Below are 21507 nucleotides of genomic sequence, written 5' to 3'. Positions count from 1 at the left end.
CAAAAACTTGCAATTATATAGCGCCCTTCATGCAGGTTAGTGTCTCGGTGCACCAATAACAGCACACACCATACTTCAGAAACAATGTAGTTCGTCAAATTTTATTATGCTAATCTTAGAACATTTTTCCTGCCGTGCACAGCAGATTAGAGCTAGATCTCCTTAACAACAGAAGGGCTAGCAAACAGGTAGCAAACAACTACTTATGTGTCTACGTGTTTATTTACAGTTATTTGTCAGTTGTTATTTGACTCAAAGATAGAATGTGTTTGGCTAATACATATCACAATGCTGCTATATTTAAAATAAATGATAGTCACTGGCACATGCAGTTCTAATCAGAATTATTTGCTGTTAAGGAGAACTCCTTGTTTCTTGGCAACAACAGCTATATTTACAAACAAGCTATTGTACTGTTACTCCCCCCCCATAGTGGTAAAACACATTAAGTAAAACAATTGTTATCACATTGTCTATCCCACCTGAATGCACAGAACAGGTTTTCACTCTCTATTCTAAGCTTTCTCAAATTGCTGGATGCATTTGAAAAATGTATGAGTCATATCAACTGTTCCTGCTAAGCTGTACATTTTGGCTGAGGTCGGGAGGTATTACACAAAAGCTGTGGTAACTACAACAACAATAAAAACTTGCATTTATATAGTGCCCTTCCCGCAGGGTAGCGTCTTGGAGTGCTCATTGTTTGATGTCAAGCTGGGAGAAAAGGGAGGTGACAGGAGACATAAAAGGCAAACAAAAGTCTCAGCATATACTGGGAGTTTAAATATAAAACTATATTGGGTTGTGTTGAGTATGATCATGATGCAGATCATTCTACTTTTATCTATGGCAATCACAAAAGCAATGAACATTATAATAGATTGCTTTGGAGAAATTAAACAATGTCAGATATTTTGGAAATCTTGGATAATTCCGAGACCAAACGTGTGCAGGGGCGATCCAAATTTTAATGTGATTGGATGGTGGCGACAGATTGAAGAAGGATGGTTGAGCACAAGGTCGCGGAAACCTGTTTGTTCATGTGTATAAATATTGGACATTAACTAGCCTGAAGTCAGAACAGACCCGGGAAGAAAGAAGATTAGAAGGTACTTCTTAACGAAGAAGCTCCTGTTACTATTAATTCTGTTCTCCGCATCAGTGCCTTTCTGTACCATTTAATTTAATACTGCCATAAAACCTTTGCAATTCACACATATCTTAATTGATAAAGATGAGCTTGATTATCTTGGTGTCCAAATACACTGACAATTCACGTACCAGCAAGCAATCACTGTGATAAATCAAGTTTCTTATTTTTCGCCCAAACGGGTTTCCAGAAAATGCTTTTTTTTTAACATTTTGCTTTTGTAATAAACAGTGCAGGCCCCCCTCCCACCAATCCCTGTGATGAAACTCTAGATCCGCCCCTGGTGTGCGATGGTAAATTTGATACATTCAAACAAAAGATATTCAAAAACTCAAGAGAAATGCAAAAATAAACACAAGGCTATTTACCCTAAAGATAATTCTTAATCCTTTTTTTTAAAATTGTGCCAATGATAAATGTAACCTTCTGAACTAGTTTTTCCTGCTTCATACATCTCTATATCAAGAGACGTCGTCTGGCGTGGAGGGCGCTATATAAATCCAAGTTGTTGTTGTTGATTATATGTTGAAGATGGCTACTCTATCAGACATTACAGGATTTCAGTGAATTAGATGTACAATATAAATTACAACACAAATTTACATTTATGTAGTGCGAGTCATGTTGGGTGGATGAGCCAAGGTGCTTAACAATACTGAGCTTGGGGTGGGAGCCGATGGGGGTGGGGATATACGCCACAATGGATAATGTATCTACTGAATAACAGCTTCTTAATCACAAAGCAATCTATAAATCATTTTAAAATCAATTAGAAAAATGTTTTGACAGAGAGTATTAAAGTATATGGGGGAGGTTGGAGTACTCAAGAGTGGGGGTAGAATAGTAATTCATGTTGTGAGGTAGTTAAGAGTTAATAGAAATAGGGTGAATATTTGGGTTCATGGAGGTGTCACAGGGCTCAGAGCCAGATAGTCTGTTGAATTTGTTAGATTGAGATATCAATCTGTTTATCTCACTTAAGATGAAACAAATGTTGGTTAAGTGCATTTGGTTTATGTTTTTTTGTTAGTTTTTGTGAGTTAATGGGTTTTATGGTCTGTCTGAGTCTTTTAGTCTGAACGATAGTTGAGTTAACCAGTTTATGTTTTCGAACTGTCAAAGTAGAAGGATTTATTGAAGGATGTAATTCTTAGTCAATTTGGAGTTGAGTTTCTCAAAGTATTGTCAGAAACTTATGAGAGATTTGAATTTCAGGTAAGTTTATTCTATTTGGTGGACCAGGTGTTGAGACTCAGTGGTTTAGATATTTTATAAGTATGAGATATTATGCCTTATTAAAGTTATGTAATAATCTATATCAATATAGTATTATCGAAGTATTATATAAGAATTGTGTTTGTTATTTTTGCACGGATTGCTCTGAATGCGGGAATATATATATTGAATTATATGGGTTTGAATAAATAAGAAATATTTTATTAAAAGCCAAGTGTTGGATGTATTTTGTGAGACTGCTCTGACCGGGCATGTACCCAAATAGTAATTCTAGAAGAGAAGGATCAGAGAAGATATAAGATACTGTGACAATGTGAAATAAAATACCAGCATAATTTTGATGAATAGATTTGCCTGTTTCCATATTTGAATTTGAGAATTCCATGACAGGATGGTGCTCTATTATGCTTCCACCTTTTTCTTAGTTTATTAAATATAAATTTGATCAGATTACCACATGAGGTGCCAAATGTTTCCATTAAAGATATTCCCTGTAGAGTGCAAGATGTGCATAAATTGCTACCTTTACTTTGTGTGCTTTGCATGTCAAGACTGCCCTCTGGTGGGGAACATAATTCAAAAACAAAACAATTGTATCATTAAAGTAGTTTGTAGTCATGACTTTCTCTTTCCTTTGACTCCCATGGACTCTCCAGCTCCTCCCTATATAAGATGCAGAATACCCAAAACTCCAGTGTGGGTACTCTCTGACACAGGCTACGTGAGCCTATCACCCCCCTCCTTGCCCGGCTTCATTACGTTCTTATTTCCCAGCAGAACAATTTCAAGATCCTCATCCTCACTTTCAAATTCCTCCATAGCCTCATCCCCTCTTCACTTTTAAAGGGCACCCAAGACTTATTTATCGGTGCAACCAAAATTTTGATTCCCCCCACCCCCCCAGTCAGCTGCCCATTCGGCTTTATTATGCTCTTGAGAGCCATACAAGGCACTATATAAATGTGAATTGCTGCATTGTTTATTGGACTCAAGTGAGGAACAAGAGGGCAACTGGGGCCCGTAAATTATACCCAAATCGATTTTTTGTGTGTGTGGAGAACTTTGTTGTAGCATTTAAACAGAACCGCAGTGCACAAAGCGTGTATCAGCCTGGCTCCGTGGTAGCATTCTCACCCGAGTCAGAAAGCTGTCGGTACAAGATATCTGAAGGATTCGTATTACGTTGGTTGTTTAAGGAATGGCTCGTTTTGAGAGCCACTATGGCTTAATGTTGAAAAATCTGCTTTACTGCTTCTCATATCCTCTATTCCCCTTTCCCTCATGTGAAGGTCCGGTTATTCTTGAATGTATCTATACTATCTGATCCAACCACCGCTTCAGGCAGCCACAATCTCACTGCCCTGTGTGTGAAGTAGTTCCTCCTAAATTCTCTCTTTTTTACAATGAGCTGACACCGCTGTGTGCAATTGGCTGCCGCGTTTTGCCCCCGAAATATACAACCAATTCACTTTTCAGTGTGTTCTGTGAAGCGCTTTGGGACGTCCTCCTGACGTGAAAAGCGCCATATCAAATGCAAGGATTATTATTATTATTATTATTCCGTGAAGCACTTGGGAGACGTCTAGAAGATGTAATAAGGCCCTATGTCAAGCGCAAGGATTATTATTATTATATTCATAAAACAACGGGGGCGGTACGCAGGTTGGAGAGACAGGGAGGTAAGTAAGTCAGGGACGGTCGGAGGAGGGTGGGCGGGTGGGGCAGTGTGGAGCTCTGGGGAAACTATCCGCTTACCAGCATCTTTTTTTTTTGATCACTCCTAACTACTTTTTCCCCCCAAAACCCACCACTCCCTCCCCTGTAGGTGCCACTCGCTGCCCTGGTCGCTCCTGTCCCTGTTCCCCGCTCGGGGCAGACGCCGGTAGAAAGTTCGAGAAGCGGTGGCGGTTGTCCGTCGTCGCGTGACTCTTGAGGTACGTGTCGGCACGCGATTGGAGGAAGCGGAACCACGTGACGCGGGACCGGGTCAGCGAGGCCCGGATGTTCGCCCGATCCCGCCGCGAGCCCCTCGCCTGACGAAGTGCGCAGGCGCAGCAGGGGGGTCGCTGACGTGCGCGCGGAGGCCGCCCCGACATCGTCCAGAAAACCAAACCGCGAGAAAACGTCAACAAGTTCAGCGAAAGTTTTGGCGGCTCCGGCGGGTGAGTTCCTGAGCAACGCTTCTACACTCGCCTTCTCTCTGTCCGTAGGCGTGACCGCGGAGGGCATTGCCGGGTCAGACAGGAGAGAGAGAGTGTGTGTGTGTGAGAGAGTGTGTGTGAGAGTGTGAGAGAGTGTGAGAGTGTGAGAGAGTGTGAGAGAGTGTGAGTGTGAGAGAGTGTGAGTGTGTGAGAGAGTGAGTGTGTGAGAGAGTGTGTGTGTGAGAGAGTGTGTGTGAGTGAGTGAGAGAGAGAGTGGGTCTGAGTGTGTGTGTGTGTGTGTGTGTGTGTATGAGTGAGTGGCTGCTGTGGTGTGGAGAAGGAATGGATAAAATAAAACTGAGATTTAAAATCACGGCTTGTGAGACGCTGGAGAAGTGATGAGATTGTTTGGTCAGCCACGTACGTGTCTGTCGCGTGAGGAAACCCATCACCGTGCTTAAGAGTATCCAACCAACCTGAGTCTCACGTGGAAATCCCAGAGATAGATTGTTGGAATGGAATATGCGCTCTCTCCCCGGAGGGATGCATCCTCCTAACCTAATTCCGGAGAGTATTAGGTGCAGCCGGACAAGAGCTAAAATTTGGGGACCCCAGAGTGTGCATTGGGGTACAGCGTGAGACTCACCAGCTACAACTGCATAGCGTGCCATTGGGTGCACTGCTTGGCAAATGTCCCACTGCTTGTCCAGCTAGGACCACCCTCTGCGTTAGGGCTTTGGCTTGCAGGTTTAATTGATAAGTGCTACAATTGTTTCAATGGGGGGGGTGGGGGGGGTTTAGGGTTGGTGTCAATTCTCTTCTTTTTCTCCTTGTTTTTCTCACCCCCAGTCCAGTGTTTGAAACGTTTGAGGCTATGTCTCCTGGGAATTTGTTTATTGTGTCGTGCAAGATAAAGCAGATTTATTTTTGGCTTCCCTCAAACCTGGGAGTAACTGCATTGTAGGGTGTTTTCGGATACCAGTCAGATACTTTTGGGGCTTCGTGAAAGTAAAATTATGGATTTTGAGGAAGTAGCTTCACCTTCACGGTGCTTCAGAGAATAGGCATGACTAGGTAATAATGAGCAGCACTGTGTAGTGGGGAGGTGAAGTTAGGCAACAAAAATGTGTTCAGAAAGACCATGGAGGTGAGGACCAGGATCTTGAACTGTATCCTCTATGTGATGGGAAGCTAGTGGAGTTAGTGAAGCTGAGAAGCAACAACTCATTCCAGGACCTTGGAGAGGAAGGGGAGTTTGGAGATGGGGCGGTAGTTAGAGAGTAGAGAAGGATCCAGGGAGGGTTTTTTTTAAGAAAAGGAATGATGATAGTGGTTTTTAAAGGGGTGGGAACAGTACCAGAGGAGAGGTTAACGATGTCAGTGAGACGAGGGCAAGTAGATGGAGCTGGGAGGTAAGGAAGGGGGTAGGAATGGGATCCAGAGAGCAGGTGGTGTGTTTCATATGGGTTATGGTGGTGGTGAGAGAGGAGGGCGAGATGGGTTCAAAGGTGTAGAGGGAGGGGTGGGCAGGGGCTGGGGTGGGAGGAGGAGATGAGGAGGGGGTAGCAGTGGCAGAGGCAGCTGAGCGGATTCCCTCGATTTTGGATTTGAGGAAGTTCAACATTGCCTCGCAGTTGGCATTTGAGGTGAGGATGGGTGAGGCGTGAGAGGGTGGGCGGAGGAGTCGGTTTGTGATAGAGAAGAGGAGCCTAGGGTTGTCCTTAGCCTCCAAGATTGTCTTGGGAGTAGAACAACAATTTAGCAGAAGCGAGGACGGAGCGGTAGGATTTGACATGGCCCAACCAAATCTGCCGGAGGACAGTTCGGTTTAATTTAAGCCAGGTGCGCTCAGTGGATTGCACCTGGGCTTTAAGGGAGTGGAGGTGGCTGGTGTACCAGGGTGAGTAGGAGACGGTTTAGGAAGAGAGGGGAGCGAGGGAATCGAGTGGAGGAGAGGGAGCTGTGGAGAAGGGTGACCGAGGAGGATAGGTCAGTGCAGGGGGGGAGGCCCAGAGGGGAAGAGTTCAGATGACAACTGAAATGTATAAATACTGAAAGGGAAGTATAGGTTAATGTTTTACCTGTGACCTTTTAATCAGAGCTCAGACCTAAAACATTGACCTACTTTTCTCTTTCCGATTCAACCAACTGTGCACTCCTGGTAACTAATGTTTGTATACTTTGTGCCTCAGGATGGCTGCCCAGGTTGACAGGCCAGACAATTTTTGTTAATGTTTTTGAATAAACTTCAATACAGGATTGTATATTGCATACCAAAGCTTATTAAGGTCTTTGTGGGGCTTTACCCTGGTATATTTCTTTAAATAAGTTAAACACTTCAAGCCAGTTAAGCTGTTTTGTTCTGTAATGCCATAGGGAATTTATTGTGCACAATAGAAATGTAAAGTTGCTCTAAAACACTGGAAAAACAATGACCTATAAATCACGTGATTTTTTGTTTTGTGGGCATCACAATCAGCTATTATACTGGTGGTCAATGTTTTCTTTGCAACATTATTTCTGCAGCAAAATTAACAGTTTGTGATCCTATTGTTTTCAAACAACGTGGTGTTGATGAATAACGTGCTGTACTAATGTACAAATATTTCCAAAGTAATCAGAATTGTAGTGGTTTAACTTAACTCGGGTGCAATCCCTCGACGGTCCATGATTGAGTTGTCTTCCTGATTTGAAAGGCGCAATAATAAATGTAATTTTGTATTGTAACAACTCACTAGATGTGCCTTCATGGTTGACTGGTTTTGGATTTCAGCTCGTGTACTACGATGCATTAATTATAGTAGTATAACTGCTGACTCCTAATAAAATTTGTGATACATAGTTAATAATAATAATCCTTGAATTTGATATAACACCTAGTCATGTCATTGAGCAGTCTCAAAGCACTTCACAGAATGTACTGTAAATTGATTTGATTGTGTATTTTGTGGGCAAAATAGTCAGTATGCATGCAGCAATATCCCATAATCAGCCATGTAGTGAGCAAACAATTTTTATTTGGGGGATTGTTGGCTTGGATACTGGGAGAAACTTCCTTCTCTTCTTGGTGCCATGGGATCTTTAACGTCCACCTGAACAGGCAGACGAGACCTCAGTTTAACGTCTCATCCGAAGAATGCCACTTTCGACAATGCAAAATCCCATTCCCCTTGAATCCACAACCTTGCCACTCAGAGGCCACACTGCTGCCACTGAGCCAGGCTGATACACAAGTGACACTTCAATACATAGTTGTATATATTGAAACTTAAAGGATCTCATGATTCCTATAACCTATCTTATCCTCCTCCTTCGCCTTTCGTAAAAATGCAAGTCAGGTGGGATTGGTGTTCTGGGTAAACTGTAGTAATGTTGAACACAGTTGTCAATGTTTGACACTAAGCATTATGTTGTCAGGACAATTAGATCAGACAGGACATCTTACTATTTCAAATCATGATCGTGCCAATGGTTTCATGTTGGAGATGTGTTCCTAATTTTAAGTGAGAGTGCTTTGAAGTCATGCAAAACAGTTATGAAATAACTTGCTAATTAGGAGGAAAATAAAGGAGGAAAATAAAACTGGGCATCATTACAGAACTGGTACATATGATGAGGGATCACATACCAATAATCTAATCTTTAAATAAGGTCTTTATTATACCTTAAAAGGTTAATCTGATAAGTCTTAGTTGAGGAAGGGCAGGAGGAGACTCATGTGGAGCATAAATGCTGGCATAGACCGGTTGGGCCGAATGGCCTGTTTGTGTGCTGTATATTCTATGTAATTTATTTAGAATGGGTGGTTGGTTTTGTGTCAGTGGACTTTTTGCCATGTGTTTATATTAAATGTAACTCATTATTTTCCACTGATCACTAATCATCTTGCCTATAACATTTCCTGAGATGATTCTTATTATATAAAAAACACACTATAAATGAAAGTTGTTGTTGTTCCTTAGAAATTTCTACTATGATGCATACAATTCCCAACCACGAGATAAAATCTCATGCTTAGTCACTTAATGGAAGATTACTTTGTTTACCATAATTTTTTAAAACTGAATAAGCAACTGTTTTGTGCTGTATAATTACATTACTATGCTTTTTCCTAAGGTATGGAACAGCACAACCCTACTACCGGAAATGCAGCTGAATGGCTTAGTCGCATTAAGGATGAATACAAAGAAGCTTTTATCTTCATTAACAAAGGGCTCAGTGCAGATGAAGCAGGTCAGAAACAAGCAGCAAAGCAGTATTATAGACAAGGACAGAAGCATTTGGTCAAAGGAGTACATATTCCATCAAATAGTGCAGAATGCACAGGTCCCCAATGGGACAAAGCTCGTCAGATGCAAACTAAAATGAGAGAAACATTAAATAATATACAAACAAGATTGGTTATTCTAGAGGGTGGAGAAATACCAGCTGCATCTCATCAGCAAGGCTCATTTTCTGAAACTGCGCGATCTGATAATACATCAGCAAAACCAAAAAGGCTTTATCCAGTTATACCGGTATCATCCAAAGAGAAGTCTTCTACCATGGCCACAACGGGAAACTCTTCAACTCCTGCTGCTACTAACCTGTTGTCACCTGAAGCTCCATCTGTATCTAATGAGCAACCCCCGATGTATACACCTCAGGCTGTTGGTGGGCACTTGACCATATCCTATGGGACTGAGTCTGGTGAATTTGTTGTTGTTGGTGATGAAATGTTTGCACAAAGAACCCAGCCTCCTCCAGTGGAATCGCTTGGCACAAATGCCAATGAAGTGCTCCTAATTCAACAGGGTGTGCAGATATTCTATGTGACACCTGATGGAAATGTGAGCGCTCCCTCCTATCCTGGATACCTCCGGATTGTCAATTTCTCTGATGCAAGCAATTGTGGATCACAAAATCAACCACGTGCCTTTCTGCAGGTACATTTTCTTTTAAACTGTTCATGTTTAATTTGTCCAGTAGAATAGAGAAGCTGGGATTGTTTTCCTTAGAACAGAGAAGGTTAAGGGAGATTTAATAGAGGTGTTCAAAATTATGAGGGGTTTTGATAGAATAGATGGGGAGAAACTGTTTCCACTGGCAGGTGAGTTGGTAACCAGGGGACATAGATTCATGATAATCGGCAAAAGAACCAGAGGGGAGATGAGAATTTTTTTNACACACGGAGAGTTGTTACAGTCTGGAATGCACTGCCTGAAAGGGTCATGGAAACCGATTCAATAACTACTTGAAAAGGGAAATAGATGGGTACTTGAAAAGTAAAACATTTGCAATGATATGGGAAAAGAGTAGGGAGTGGCACTGATTGGGAAGCTCTTCCAAAGAGCTGACACAGGCACAATGAGCCAAATGGCATCCTTCTGTGCTGTAAGATACTAACATAAAAGTCTTCAGAGGATCATTTCTGGACTAGAATGCTATGCAGTCACAATTAATAGCTGCTAATTTATATATTTAAAAGTAAGTATATCAATATATTGCCTCACAAACTGGGCAACAACACACAAATATGTATATATATGGTATTTTAAGTAATTGAAGAAAAAAAATTGCATCTTAAGAACATAAGAATTTGCTAGGCGAAAGAAGACCAAGGTCCATCTAGTTCGCCTTCCACCATACTGGCAGTCGCTTGACATGTTGTGTCCCAAACTACATACTATATCCTGAGATATTATTTTCTAGCGGAAATCTAATATGTTCTTGAAACGAAACACTTTAATTCTTAATTCTTTGCGTTGTCCAATTGTACAAAATACTGATTTTTAAAAATATTTTCAAACTGTTTGTAAAGGCTGGGGATTTTATGTTCTTACAAGTATTTTCAAGTAATTAAGTGATTGTGATATATAGTAGAATTTGAATTATGTCAGAAACTCATAATATGGACATCTCTCATTCAGGTGGTCAACTGTGGATAATCGGAGAGAAAATGAGGAAACAGAAGTGGAAGTAGTTTTAAATTGAATAGGAAGTATAAGGGTCTGTTTACCTCATCTTCCCTCCCCTCACCACTTCCCAGCTTGGGTGGAGCTGCCCAGTCAATTGTGTAAAGCACTTTTTGAGAAGTCCTGCCAATGTGAAAGGCATTATGTAATTTTTTTGCTTTTCACTTTCCTTCAATCGTTTAATAATAATAATCCTTGCATTTTGATACAGCGCTTTTCACGTCTTCTAAACGGCTCAAAGCGCTTCACAGAATATGCTCTAAAGTGAATTGACCGTATATTTGTGGGCAAAAACAGGGGCAGCCAATTGCGCACAGCAGTGTCCCTCAAACAGTCGTGGACTGAAAATGACCAATTTTTTATTGTTTTTGTTTTGGAGGGATTATTATTAGGCTCTGTGTGGAGTAAGGAAACTTGCCCAAGGTTTCGCCCTCTGCCTGGAATTGAACCCAGGTTTCTCGCTTGCAAAGTGAGAACCACTGAGCTACAGGACTCCACGGCATGTCTCAAAGTGTACCCGCTCTGACCACATTTTTGATCATCTTTCCACTCCCCATTTCCCTCGGCTCCCACCACCATCTCGGGTGCCCATCCAGCAGTCTTGCATAATTTGAGACATCCTCCCAATATGAATGGCATTATATTAGATGTAAATTGTATAATGTACAAAGGATTTTAAAATCGAGAAACACTTATGTATTATTGTAATAAACAAAGGAATGAAAGGATCCAATTGCTAAGGATGCATAAATCTAGTTGGAAATAACTTATGAAATAGTTTAAAGAACACTTATTTAGAGAGCTTTTCATGTTAAAAATTAGGATGGAATAGTGAGATTGATCATTTTGTTTATACAGCTGAGAATAACAAAATGTCTGGTGAAAAAAACACTTTCACTTTTCACAGACTGTTGAATGTTGGTCACTATTTTAAAATTTATGCAAAAATATGATTCCTAAGTTTATCCTGTTCCAAAATTGTTGGTTAGAGTTATCTGAAAGCAATTATTTTAAAAAAAATACTAAAATATGATCCACTTGACTTGAATGGTTTTTAATTAGAAGAATGTTTTTATGTATAGATTATGGTTTCCGGGCAAATAATTGGCTTGCATTATGATTTTGAGTTAGCAATGAATCGGTACCATTTTTATTCCACTTACAAGATTGTAATTTCTTCTGTGTATTTTATAGGTATGTGACTGGCAGTTCCCACTCATGTCCAGTCAGTCCATTGTCCTGAAATGTAATAGTGGAGTCTACATGTTTCCTGATGTAATGTCGCAAGTTCCAGGGTCCTATGTTGGTGTTGTACTATCGTCTGAACTGCCAGCAGCAGATCGAGAACTCTTTGAAGTCCTGCTTAGACAAATGGCAGTTTTAAAAGTCCAGGTAGGTTCTTATGATTCTGTTAATAAAATTAAGTGTTGTACCAATGAATGCATTGTGAATCAGCCAGCTAATAATGGATGTTCTGTGATTAATTAATTATTTTGATCATGAAATCAAAGACCAATGAGTAAAGGAGTATAACATTCAATCTATGTCATGGCTGGTTAAGGTTTTTTACTAAAATCTGTTACATCTATCAACAGTAGATTGATAGATGTAACAGATTTTTTTTTAAAATTAAACATTTGAAAGGAGCGCTATATGTGAACATGACTTATGAGCTTGGCCAATACAAAAAAGTGCAGCCCCACTTTTTCCGAGAATTTACCACTAATGCCACCCGTCCGCAACAAATGACACCCTTCCGCTACATACCTGTACACATAGTGTGCTGGGCCCTGGGCCTCTGCGCACTGTTTGCTCATTGCTGCTACTTTGGGTGTTGGGATCGTGGAAGTGGTGCGAGCGGGAAATCGGCTGCGCCCAGCACCCGCAGTCTAAACAGCTCCTGCGACCAATTCTTGGTAAGTGGTGTACTATTCAAATTAACATTTTTAGTATTTTAATCATAACTACGTGATCAGGAAATCCATGACTGTAGTTTTAATCCGGATTGTTTCACAAAATGCACAGCTCAATAGCACCAATCAATCCTCTGCAATTTCCCACAAAATTTATCAAATTTCTCCACATTTGTTAAACGCACTAAAATTTTTGGCAAATATTTCTGCAGTTTTCTATTGGCCCAGCTTATGAAGAAAGGAAACTATATTGTATTGAATGGGATGGAGAAGTGGGGGAAGGTATTGAGTGATGCACCATATTTTGCTTGGTATGCTCATTGGATGGAAAGTAACATTGCAGATAACATGCAATTTTATAAGAACTTATTATTACACAAGTACAAAGTAGGGAATGCAACAGAAAATACATGTGTGTAAATTGAGTTATTTGGTTGTCTGTCACTGAATTTTTTGTAACCACATCTTTGCAAATGGGTAGAAAGTTTTATTCAATGACGGACTCATCTTTACGAGCTTGTAGATGAATACAGTACACGGCAAGAGAGGAAGATTCGCTGTGTTTCTCTTTTTTTATAGCAAGAAACTTTCAATGTTCCTGATGTTTGTTTTAGAGGAGCTCAGCAACTTAACCAAAAAATGACTGCAATTTAGTTCCTTTTTTTAAAAAAAAACAATGTTTTATACAACTTCAGATTTTGAATGACATTAAAGTATAAAAAAAGTCAAGACTCATGATGATTTATTTGCAGAATTCAGTCAAATTTGAAGATTTAAGAAGAGTACTTAAAAAGGTATGAACATGTACTGTAAAGCCTATAAACTATACCTTTTTCAGATTCCTGTGGGCAATGATGTATTTTTAGGATTCATTTTCTGAGTCATTGTATTTCTTAACTTTCTAGGTAATTATCTGAACAATAAAAACTTTCAGAACTGCCAATTAAAGACTATTAGTAGGCAGTTAAAATGGTATGGCTTTACAGATTAACCTTTTTCACATAATATGCACTAGAAATTAATAGTTCAATACTATGTACGAAACCAAATGCTATACAGGTTTTTAACTAATCCATCCCTAGGATAGGCTTTTTCTAGTGGTTCTACATGTAGTGGTGTACTGATAACTGTTGTAATTGAATCAGAAAATATGAGTAAATTGTTTTCTGATTTTCTTAATTTCTTTTTGCTCATTTGGGTGTCTGATTCATGTGAAGACCCATCACTGTGCATAAGAGTATCACAACCAAACAGTTCCATGCATCCCACCTACACATAGAAATTCTCGTCTTTTGAAATGTGGAGTCTAAAGAAATTAGGAAGAATTATAGATTAATGTATATTCAGTGTGGTCTTTCTTTTGAGCATGTTTTAACTGACAAGCTCCTAGCTCTTGTTCTCTCTAGTTTTCCTAATGTCCTGAATAGTTGAAATGTTGTCAAAATTCCGCAAAGAATTGTGATGTTACAGTTGAATTATTTTTCATTTCAAAACTTTTGTCTCTGCGTTTAAGACACCGTGGTGAGATTTATTCACAGAGCGGTGTATTCTTGGGATAAAGCAAATGAATTGCACAAAAGTTGCTCATGATTTTCTGGTATTATTTTCCTTGTATAGTCTACTATATTACTAGATTCCATCTCTCTTAGGATCCGGAAGCTTCACCTGATGTAATTAATTTGAGCCAAATCGTGCCTGTTGATTCTGAAGGAGAGCCCAGTGACAGAGAGAGAGCTGTCCCGGAGTGGAGTGAAAAAGTATCCAATGGAATTCTCTCAGGTAAGTGGTTGATAAGCCTGTGTCAGAGTCGTGACCACATGATGTGAATTTGAATAGACCTAAGAATGCTGATTTCTTCAAAATGGACCATGTCATCACCTGTATCATAATGCATTATCTCTCCTAAAATTGTGATGCATTTTATATAACTCCTGTCACATTAGGAGGAAATCTCAAAGAGCTTCACACAGCTGACTGGGGCCGTGAAGAGAAGGGGAGACCTGGGGTGGGGGTTGAGGAGGTTGCTGAAAGCAATGTCGGAGAATTTGCCCTCAAGATATACAGTCAATTCACTTTCTGTGAGGCACTTTGAGATGTCTCGACTACGTGATGAGGTACTATATCAAATGCAAGATTATTATTAATGGGTCTTAAGGAGGATTTTGAAGGAGTCAGGAGGAGGGAAGGTGGTGGAATTCGAGGTTGGATTCCAGAGCAGGGGCAGATTGTTAAGGGACAGAAAGCAAACCAGTGTGTGAGTGAAGAGTGAGGCCAAGTAGTAGGAATGCAGGAAGTCGCAGAGGTAAGGTGGGATGAAGCCATGGAAGCATTTGAAAGTGAAGACTAGAATCCTGGATACAGTCCACTGGGGGATGGGAAGCCAGTAGTGCAGAGGGTGCTATATCAAATGTAAGTACTACATATTCTATTTGAATATGTTGCACCTGTACTTCGTGTTTCTGTCTCTCTTTAGAAGGAAGAAAATAAGTTGTTAATTCAAAACAATTGTTCTTTTTTCTCTTAGGAGCTTCATGGTTAAGCTGGGGTCTGGTTAAAGGAGCTGAATTCACTGGTAAAGCAATCCACAAAGGAGCTTCTAAACTGAGGGAACACATTCAACCAGATGATAAGCCTTCAACAGTTAGTCCAACTATGGCCAAGGGGCTGAATGTGGCAAGACAAGCAACAGGGACCGCTGTGAAAGCCAGCCAGTTTTTAGGTAAGATGACAACCTATTCTCAACTATTGATTTTCCCTTTGTAAAATTGATGTACAAATGTTATATAAACTAATTTATTTACATTTGGAGGGTAATTATCACCATTGGTATAATTCCCCTTCAATTGAAGCAGATTAAAGTTTTAGTGCATGTTGCTAACGTTCATAATCCGATGAAAGGAAGCCAAGTTTGAATAGAGCACATCATAATGAAGTGGAGTATAAAAATGGCCTTCAATCAGCATTTCATGGATGTTCGATCATCACTGACATCTGTGCACTAAACATCTGCAGGAAGCCTGTCAGCCATTGCTGGAAGTGTACAGCATTTCTGATATACTACAGGTCCATGGTGTGACCAAAGTATAAGTGGACCTTTACTATAGCTCATTCAGTTCTTTTCTGTGATACTCCTGATTAATCCCTTCATCACATTCAGTAAATGCTATTTTTAATGTATTGGGCAGGTTATTACATATGTTCAAATATTGAAATTGCACTTAATGCATACTTTTTTGGAATTATTTTGAGATCTACATAATGTTTGAAGGTTTGCAAATGAAGTTATAATCATGACGTGAGGTTTTTAATTATGTTTATTCAAATTGAACTAGATTGAGTTTGTATTTAAGTGAATTGTCAAGGAATTAAGTTCTCTGCTGTTACATTTTTTTGAAACACAATTAACTTCAGAAATCCATTTTTGTTTAAAAACATTTTAGTTGATGGAGTCTGTACTGTTGCTGGTTCTGTTGGAAAACACCTGGCTCCACATGTAAAGAAACATGGAAGTAAACTGATCCCGGAGTCTATAAAGAATGATAGCAACTCACAGGCCAATCTAGATGGAGCCTTGGTGGTGGCAGCAAGTGGAGTTCAAGGTACACATTAATTTTCCTCAGAATTTACTAGCATGACTTTTAATGTTTCATTAAATTCAGCTTTTGCTAAATTTTCATTCCTGCTTTTACCTTGCTTAACTAAACTAGAATTCCATAGGCCACTGGAATTAATACTGTCAGTATTGTTATATAAATTTGCGATGCTGTGCAATATTAAATTGTAATTTAATAATAAATTATGAAATGATTATGAAATCCATGATATAATAATAATTTAATTAAAATGTAATTTTAAATTGTACCAACAACTAAGCTGCACCAACCCACTGAGTAACTAAGGTACTGGAGGTCAAGGGCGCATAATACAATGATATGATATTTGCGAGGTTGTAAATCATTGCAGGTGTTTGAAGGATTCAGGACATGCTGTGTAGACAAGTACACACAAGTAAACCAAAAAAAATGGATTTTAGATTTGACTACTTGAGTCTTGTACTTTCTTGAAATTGGTACAGTACTTTCAGGATCAACTCAAAAATTAAATCAATGCAGAAAATCTGTTTGAATCAAGTTTGTAGCTTCAAGTCACAATGCGATTTGTGTTTTTGAGTGAAACAACCTTGAGGAGATGGTTTAGGAACAAAAGTGAGTCACACTGCTTCAGTGTGGTGTTCATTTATTCTGAATCTGTTCTCCAACAATCTTCACCCAAGTAGTTGTGATAATCTGTGACTTTATCACAAATGTTGGGGTGAGAGGCGCTTTTCTAATCCCTTTATACTCAAATTCAATAGCAGTGTTATATTAAGTATTGAGGCCATCAAGGAATTACTTGTAATAAGATTACACTGTAGACGACAATCTAGTTCTCCCTATCTGGTAAACTCTGTCAGTGATCACTATATCACTCCATCATTAACGAATGCAAATTGTATAACTATTACTCTACAGACAGGTTTTGTGCATCCATTTAAAATGATTTTATAATAATAATAATAATATTTGCATTTGATATAGCGCTTTTCACGTCAGGAGGACGTCCCAAAGTACTTCACAGAACACACTGTAACGTGAATTGACTGTATATTTGTGGGCGAACGCGGCAGCCAATTGCACACAGCAATGTCCCACAAACAGTTGTAGATCGAAAATGACCAATTTATTATTGTTTTTGGTTTTGGAGGGATTATTATTAGGCTCTGTGTGGAGTAAGGAAACTTGCCCAAGGTTTCGCCCTCTGCCTGGAATTGAACTCAGGTCTCTCACTTGCAAAGCGAGTGCTCTAACCAATGAGCTACAGGACTCCATCTGAACTTGATTAGTTTTGTTTTCTAATTTTGAACTGTACATATAAAAGAAATTGTTCTTTTTCTGTATAACAGGCCTTATCGCTTAATTGATTCTTTAATGTTCTCACAAAGTTTTGGGAATTAGTGTGCAGTTTGTTTCAAAACAGCTGCCTGCAAGTGGAAAGGAAGATTGAAAAATAGTTTATACGTTTTTAGTGTGGTTTAAAAACCTTGGCACCAATTAAGCATTCAAGTCTGGTTTTACTACAAAACACTTAACATGTATTCAATCAAACCATCCATATTCCTGCACGAACATTATTGCTACTTGATTAATCAAAGTCTGTGTGTGGAGGGACAAATAATGGGAGAAAGAATTTTGTTCGACTCCTTACAAACTGATTATTGTTCTATGTCAATATTATTTTTGGAACAGGAATTGGAGGAGCAATCAAATCCTTATGAGATCCTGCAGGCAATTAATCTAATCGACCTGAGTTTAACTAGTGGCTTGTGGTTTTACAGGATTTGCAACAGTCTGGAATGGGTTGGAGCGAGCAGCAAAGTGCATAGTGACAAATGTTGCATCAGAGACAGTTCACACAGTGCAACATAAGTAAGTAACATTTGATGATAGCACTCACTAGAAATTATTGGTGGCAGAAGTCACATGTATTCATTTCTAACTAACATTGTTTTTGTCTGATACGGACAGGTCGCCACTTGCAGTTTAAATAGAAGCTAAATTCGCTGTACAGCATGCTTTAATTTAAATTGATTGCTTTAAATCAGTTTTGTCCTGATCTTATTCATCCAATCTGAGGTGATTATTTTGTGGTTCTGCACCAGTTTGAACTGCAGTATTTTGTGTAATGCTTTTTGCTTCTCTTGCTGTCTTTAGAACCATAAAATGAAGGGGATGGGGGTTACTGCTGACTGCTTTTTTCGCACTGAGTAAATTCCTAATCATGTTCACAGCCTTCTCTTCTCTGTCTATGATATAGTGTGAATATTTGGTTGACATGGTAGGAAGCATTCCCTCGTTTATTTTAATTTCTCTCATGTTAATAATAAACCAACAATATTTCAGATTGTAATTATTTTATATACTCAGGAATTTAACCAATGTATCATGGTGGTGATACTATCCGTACTATAAACTTTAGATGCTGAAGAGGTAATACAGTACACTTGACTCATTATAATTTTTTTCCCCACCATTAAATTTGGATAGTATTGTATGGCAGTAACAGGACTCCCTAAACTAGATACAAAACCTTAGCAATGACCAATGAGTGAGTGATTATTATAATAATAATGTTTGCATTTCATATAGCGCTTTTCACGTCTTCTAGACGTCTCAAAGCACTTCACAGAATATACTGTAAAGTGAATTGACTGTATATTAATGGACAAAATGTGGCAGCCATTTGCGCACAGCAGTGTCCCACAACCGTTGTGGATTGAGTGACCAAATTGTTATTTTATTTCTTTGAGGGATTATTATCAGGTGTGTGGAGTAAGGAAACTTGCCCAAGGTTTTGCCCTGCTGAGAATCAAACCCAGATCTCTCGCTTGCGAGTGCTCTAACCACTGAGCTACAGGACTCCACAAGGTTCTATAGACCTATTTTAAAAAGTTAGGTTGTTTTAAATCTGTTGGTGGGAATGTCACAGCTGTCAGTGATGATCTGAAACAGTATTGGAATTAGTGTAAGGTATAGAAGTCACGTGGATCCTTATTTATTTGGGGTGAGTGTTGCCAGGGGGATTAATATGGTAGGTAGAAGACTCCAGTGATTAAATTGTTATTTAAAAGTATTAATACTTGATAAGCATTTTACTTGAATCCAACATATTCTAGGTTCTTTATAGTTGCAAATGAAGCACTTTGTTTTAGATTCACGTCTTTAGATGTAGCCATATCACTGACGATCAGTTTATTGGACTTTGGCCTTTATAATCCACACACCTGATAATAATCCCTCAAGGAAATAAATAACAGCTTCTAAGTTTCAGTGTATGTGTAGGTATATCTGCATTACTTTTCAATATTCAATGGTAGTCAGTTTCCAGAGAAGGGAGAATCCTGAAATCTGAAAAAGATCTTTAATCATTAACTTTTATTCTGATTAAAATGATTAAAATGATTAAAATTGCAATGATTTCTGATGAAGGTATGGGAATGCTGCTGGCCAAGCTACAGACAATGCTGTGAACTCTGCCATCAATGTTGGTGTAACCGCTTTTAATATAGACCATCTGGGTATCAAGGCTGTGGTGCGACGTACCGCAAAAGAGACTGGCCACGCTATTCTTGATGACTACAAAATGCAAGAAAAAAAGGAGGAAAAGAAAGAATAACTTCAGCTTCGATAATATTCTTTACCCTTAAAAATTAAGCTGGTAGAGCCTCAAATTATAACATGGAATGTAAGCAGATACACAAATACTTTATTTTGCTGAATAAAACTTTGGACATCGGCTTTAGTTTTGCGGACAGTAGATCAGGTTTGACAGAAATTGCTGTGTTTGCGGTGTTTTGGTTGGTTGAAAATGCTAGTATATGGATTCATATGAAGAATAAAGCCCTGGGACCTTCACCCTTTAAACAAGAGCAAATATCAATTTATTAATTTGCACAATTGTATTTCTTGTTTTGGAAAGCAAATGAGTGCTCACCACTGCTAAGTTATTGAACTCTTCTTTCAACAGCATATGGGATCTTGAGATAAATGGGGATATATGTTGATGCTTATGATTTCATAAGGTGCAGGTTTAAGCAGTGTGCAAAGACATTTCTTAATATAGTCCTTAATTCTTCTGCTGATGAATATCTATTTAAATGGAAATCAAAATACTTTTTTTTTTAAAAAAATCAATCCCAGCAGAATGGTTAAATAGGCCTTATACTAGAACTTTGTTTACAAAATTCACTGTGTAGCAAACTGCATCACTGATTTAAATATATATGAGGAATTTGAATAATTCTGTAGGCACACTGGAATTTTGTTCGGACTGCAGTATGGATCTTTCCTATCCAATACCAAGGATTCAAAAGAAAAACTACAAAGGATGGCTACAGCATCACAAGGTTTTCCTTGAATGCCAAAATGCACAAGACATTTTAGTGTTAAAAACAAATCTCACGTTGGTATATTGCATGATGAAATTGAGCTTGGGACTGTAGCTAAAAATGATCAGAATGGTAGTGGCTGTTGGAATCTGGCCATCACATCCACTCTCAGAAGTGAATAAGAAATGTCAGGTTGTATGAAGGAAGAGGCCAGAATATTGATGCTATGAGTACACTGCCCGATTAATGTGACATTAATGGAGCATCATTTGCAAAATAATATTTGGTCCTTTTTATGAGGTAACAGTAACTAAAAGGAGCAGGTGATATTTATGGACTAGTTTAGTAAACTTAATATTGCTTGTAACCTTTGTGAATATGTCTGATCCACAATAGAAGGTTTGGTTGATATTACCTTCTGAGCTTTGTTTGACAGTTTTGTGTAACTAACTGACGAATGAACTTAAATGTACAAAAGTGAAATGGTTCTTGAATGAAAAAATATGATGTACATCTTATATATTTTGTTCAGAGATGAAAATGTTCTAATCCAGAATCGAGTATGGATATGTGGTAGCTTATGGAACAAGGAATGAGTAATTTAAATGTATTGGTTGTAAAAAGTGAAATGGTTCCAGATTGAAGCACTCTTATGTACATCTTGTAAATGTTATATTTCTTTCCCAAAGCAATTTACTGACCAAAAAGTATTATTTCTGAAGCGTTACTTAATAAAATTAATACAATTTAAATTTTCAATCTTCACTTGAACATTTATTCTTGGAAAAGTTCATAAGTTCTATTTTAAATAGAAATGCATTAAGGTTAAAAACATTTCCAGATGTAGTTATACATTTTGATATTAAATGTTAAACCATTATTACCTAAGAGACTAATGCAGTACTAACTGGAGGAGATAGCTGAGGCAAATATATAATGTTAGTAATGGGCATTTACAGAAAGGAATCGTGACAGAGAACTGGAGGTGGCAATTGTAATTCTTTTTAAAAAAAAAATTAATTCTAATCTAGGAAAATAAAGACCAGTTAGGCTAACATCGGTGGTGGGAAAGGTATTGGAATCTATAATAAAAATCAGCCAATGTGGATTTATGAAAGGAAGGTTATGCTTTACCAAGCTTAGCAAATCTTTTGAAATAAAAAATAAAGGAGATGAGGGAAATGCAGTG

The 21507-nt window shown here is 38.6% G+C and overlaps 1 protein-coding gene across 2 annotated transcripts; it reads left to right on the top strand.

Moving 5' to 3' along the window:
- Positions 1–4819: 4819 nt before the first annotated feature.
- sparta (spartin a) lies at positions 4820–21077 on the top strand. 2 transcript variants are annotated; one of them, XM_007891253.2, is made up of 9 exons: positions 4820–4947; positions 8644–9452; positions 11676–11873; positions 13147–13188; positions 14044–14173; positions 14919–15113; positions 15835–15993; positions 17769–17859; positions 19420–21077. In XM_007891253.2, the coding sequence occupies exons 1-9, from the start codon at positions 4926–4928 to the stop codon at positions 19604–19606; spliced, it is 1833 nt and encodes a 610-aa protein (XP_007889444.1). In that variant the 5' UTR covers positions 4820–4925; the 3' UTR covers positions 19607–21077. The 2 variants fall into 2 exon arrangements, with proteins under 2 accessions (XP_007889444.1, XP_007889447.1); XM_007891256.2 differs by lacking the exon at positions 13147–13188.
- The last annotated feature ends 430 nt before the right edge of the window (positions 21078–21507 follow it).

The sequence above is a fragment of the Callorhinchus milii genome, unplaced genomic scaffold (genome assembly GCF_018977255.1).
Source record: "Callorhinchus milii isolate IMCB2004 unplaced genomic scaffold, IMCB_Cmil_1.0 Scaffold4, whole genome shotgun sequence".
NCBI lineage: Eukaryota > Metazoa > Chordata > Chondrichthyes > Chimaeriformes > Callorhinchidae > Callorhinchus > Callorhinchus milii.
Note: the sequence above shows the minus strand (reverse complement) of the source record. Positions and strands in the feature narration are given on the sequence as shown.